General features: G+C 51.1%; 1 protein-coding gene across 1 annotated transcript in view; it reads left to right on the forward strand.

Annotated features, from left to right (window-relative positions):
• The first annotated feature begins 2996 nt into the window (after positions 1-2996).
• Positions 2997-4178, forward strand: part of MORN3 (MORN repeat containing 3) — an 8607-nt gene continuing 7425 nt past the window's right edge. The window contains exons 1-2 of the mRNA XM_010293094.1: positions 2997-3141; positions 3823-3980. Of these exons, the coding sequence (XP_010291396.1) occupies positions 2997-3141; positions 3823-3980 (303 nt within the window). The remainder of the gene's footprint in view (positions 3142-3822; positions 3981-4178) is intronic.

Consider the following 4178-nt stretch of genomic DNA (forward strand, 5'->3'; position numbering starts at 1 on the left):
CACGCAAACCTGGCATCGCTGTCATAAATTTGGAAAGGAATTCAGCAAATAAAGGTGGCTCCTGCTGGCCTTACCTTGGGTGCTCCATATGGAGCTGTGCCTCGGAGGGCACGGCGAGTAGACAGCGTGGTGCTGGGGCTGCCCCCGCAGCTGGGAATCCTCCCTGGGGTTTTTAAATCCTAAGCTTCAAGCTAAAGTGGCACTGGTGACACCGCACCTTGAATACTGTGTTCAGTTTTGGGCCCCTCACTACAAGAAGGGTGTTGAGGTGCTCGAGCATGTCCAAAGGAGGGCAATGAAGCTGGTGAGGGGTCTGGAGCACAAGCCTTATGAGGATCGGCTGAGGGAACTGGGAGTGTTCAGTCTGGAGGCTGAGGGGAGACCTTATCGCTCTCTACAACTACCTGAAAGGGGGTTGTGGTGAGGTGGTGTTCGTCTCTTCTTCCAAGTAACCAGTGATAGGACAAGAGGAAATGGCCTCAAGTTACGCCAGGGGAGGTTTAGACTGGATATTAGGAAAAATTTCTTCACCGAGAGAGTGGTCAAGCATTGGAACAGGCTGCCCAGGGAGGTTGTGGAGTCACCATCACTGGAGTTGTTCAAAAAACGTGTGGATGTGGCGCTTCGGGACATGGTTTAGTGGGCATGGGGGTGTGGGTTAATGGTTGGACTTGATGATCTCGAAGGTCTTTTCCAACCCTAATGATTCTGTGATTCTGTGATTTAAAGAAGTGGTCAGATGTGGTGGCAGGATGGTGATGCTCCCATCTGGTGAGGGTAGCAAGGAGACCTCTCTTCTCAGCCGTGAGCTGCTCGGAGGTCACGGCCAGTGTCGGTGTGGGGACACGGAGCTGTAGCTTGGCTCTTCTGCTCTCCCAGCAATGGGAGGACAGAAGTAAGCCGGCAATGTGTGGCTCTGTGTCCTACAAACCCCCAGCCCTTGGAAAATATTAGCAAGAGCCCCCTCTCTGGGGGCTGCGGCACCCAAAGGCGAGGCAGAAACTTAGCAGCTGTGGTGTATCCTGTGTTTGCATTGCACAAAAACCGTCTTCTGCCACGGGCTGCAACTCTGTTGCACCAAGGGGCAGATCCTGCCCTCAGTGTCCTCAAAGCAAGATGCTCCTGGGTGAGTGGCACGGCCAGGAGCTCCAGCTGCCAAATCCTCCTCTGCCTTCACAACCCCATCCCCAAAACATCTGCTTCAAGACTTGGCAATATGGTGGTCTTCATCTTCCCCCCACTCCTTGAGGTCAGTGGACGAGGTACCTGCCTTTGGCAGCCGAACAGGGAGCAACCAGCTGGGAACCCACTCTCCAGCCCCTCTCCTCCCGCCACAGCCTGGCAGGAACCCTCACCCCACCCTGGGTCCGAGCTCACAATGCAGTGCCCGGGCAGGACCCCAGCCCTGCCCGTGATCCCTCAGCCCTACCTGCACTCCCCTGGCCCTGCCCATGCTCCCCCAGCCCTGCCTGCACTCCCCCAGCCCTGCCTGCACTCCCCACAGCCCCACGGTAAGGAGCCGTGTGAGACGCGCACTACACAACACAGCTGCATTTTGGGGAGGAAGGCTCATCAAGGACACAGAAGGACTTTTTTTTAGCAACGGTATCCCCCCAAATAGCTGTTGAAAGATCATTTCCCACAGCAACGTGGAGAACCGAGGACAAGCACTAACTATATTTTCTTAGTTGTAATTCTAGCTTTTATTTCCTAGCAAGGATGCGAAGCACCTTCCTTTCCCCTCTACTCCCCAGCACCATGCTTTCCCCCATGCTGGGCTCCCTGGCACCTGCAGCACAGCAGGAACAGAAGCTCTGCTCTGCCGAGAAGGGAGAGATGCAGCAAAATCGCTTGATATGGATCAGTCCAGCGGATGAGGACAGAAGGGGGAGCCCAGGAGACAAAATCGGAGAGCATCCCAACCTGCTGGGCTCCAGCCAAGCTCTGGATGTTGATGGCGTTCATAGAAACTTGTGTTTTGTTTCTACAGCCACCCTTTGACGTTTCCTTATTGTTTGTGGGAGACCACTCTCACCTCCGAGTCCATGCCAGCATTCCCACTGTGCTGAACAGCGAGCCGTTCCACCGGCAGTGCCCAGAAATCGACATCGTGCCGCACTCCACCATTGTCCTCTCTGTATTGATGGGCCAAACTTCTTCTCCTCCCTTCCCTCCCTCCACGCTGGCCCTTTCCCTCCAGACCTCTGACACGCGAATCACCCCCCTGCTGTGCCACCATCCCCTGCCTGTTGTTCATGCTTTAAAACCCATGTCACTTTGGAAGCCACCTCCTTGGCAGCTTGCTTGCCTTACAAGCGCTTGTCCTGCCCTGGGCAAGTCTGCAGCATCTTGGTAGACAGAAACATTGTGGTTTCGACCCCTTTTAACAAGACACCTTCAGGACTGATATTTTTAGCAGTAAAGGAGCCTGAGATACGTTACTGCTGGGCATATGAAGTGTCCCTGGTGCACCCCGGGGACACCGGCCAACTCTCTGACTTGCTCCATCTTGTGAATGTTTTCCAAACTCCTGAGATATTTCCTAGCAAACAAAGGTTTTTCTAATTTGCTTAAACAACTGCTCCTGCCTCACACAGAACTGGCAGAGGAGAGGCCGTGAGAAGGAGCCTGGCAGGGTTTCGGCTGTATGGAGAAGGGGCTGCCTTTCCCTGTGCTCCCCAAGACCTCTGGCAGGCACGGAGACCAATGTCCACCACAGACCTGAACTGCTGAGACTTATCTAACATTTTCTAACAGGCCAGGCTATGCTGTGAGCCTATTTTCAGACAGTCCTGGTTTTAGCTATCTGGTATTTTTAGATATCTTCTGTTTGTTATACCCCTATTTTACCGCTCTGGAGCCAGACATCAATTACTGACTCGGGTGCCTATTAAAACATAGCTCACAAATAGACTGTTCTGCCAGTACCTGCCTTGGTAATTTCTCCCTGATTTATTACTGACAATCATTTGTTTTCCTCTCCAGCCACGAACAATATGCCCATTGTAAAATACCCCAGGGCTACAGAGCCGCTCTGGCGTGAATGGGACAGGAAAGCACAGAAATGTGGATTAAGACACACAATCTATGCTGTAAATGGGGATCAGTATACTGGAGAATGGCTGGACAACTTGAAACACGGTAAGATACACCGTTTTGAGAAAAAGTACCAATTTAAATGTCTTTACAGAAGTTCCTAGGGGCAGGGAGAAGTCAGTTGGTTGTATATGCTCCTGGAAGACCATTCATTCATGTATGACTATATATATATATGCCGTTGATAGATGTCATGCAAAAATGTGCTCAAACATATTTCTAATCGGTAACTTGAAGAGCTTTTGCACGCGCTCAGGGGCAATTACCTGAAATATCTAGTTAACAGACGTTTAAAAATCCCCTACAAACGCAGCAAACTGCAGTCAGCTCCACGCGCGGGATGTACGCTGGCTGCACAGTCCCTGGAGCTCTCTTGGCTCCTCACTTGGCTTCAGGAATATTCATTTATTCTTGAGTCATGGTGGGTGCTCCAGGAGACAAAGCAGGGGCAGGAGACCCTGACTAAGCCCTGAGCAGCCAGAGCAGGACAGGCTTGTTTACAAGCAGTAAACTGAGGTTTGGAAAGATATAACTGCGTTCAGCAAAGGCCACACAGGAAGCCCCTGATCAAGATTAATGATGTATCTGAGTCGGGAAGCTAAACGGAATCCCAGACATAAACCTGCCTTGGTGCAGGGAGCGCCGCCTCGCCTGAGCGAGTAGCCCATAAAAACCCTTCTCCTAACAACTGCGATGGTCTCCCCATTATCCCTCTTTATTAAACAGGTAAAGGCACCCAGATATGGAAACGCACCGGAGCTATTTATAGTGGTGACTGGAAGTTTGGGAAACGGGATGGTTACGGCTCATACAGCATTCCTGACCCCATAACCAAGGAATACAAGAAGGTGTATACAGGATGGTGGAAAAATGACCGAAAATGCGTAAGTGAGATTTACTGCACCTGCTGGCAATGAGGCAGCATGCCACAAATCATGGGCAAGAGTTGGGTGCACACATGGAAAAAGATCGCTTAAAATACTTATTTTTCAAATACTGAGGCTGAATTGAAGGGTTTTTGGGAAATGAATATGTGGAACAAGAAAAATGAAAGCAAGAGCAAAAGCCGTGGTGTTTAAGTC

This window comes from Phaethon lepturus, unplaced genomic scaffold, assembly GCF_000687285.1.
Source record: "Phaethon lepturus isolate BGI_N335 unplaced genomic scaffold, ASM68728v1 scaffold18688, whole genome shotgun sequence".
NCBI classification, from domain to species: Eukaryota; Metazoa; Chordata; class Aves; order Phaethontiformes; family Phaethontidae; genus Phaethon; species Phaethon lepturus.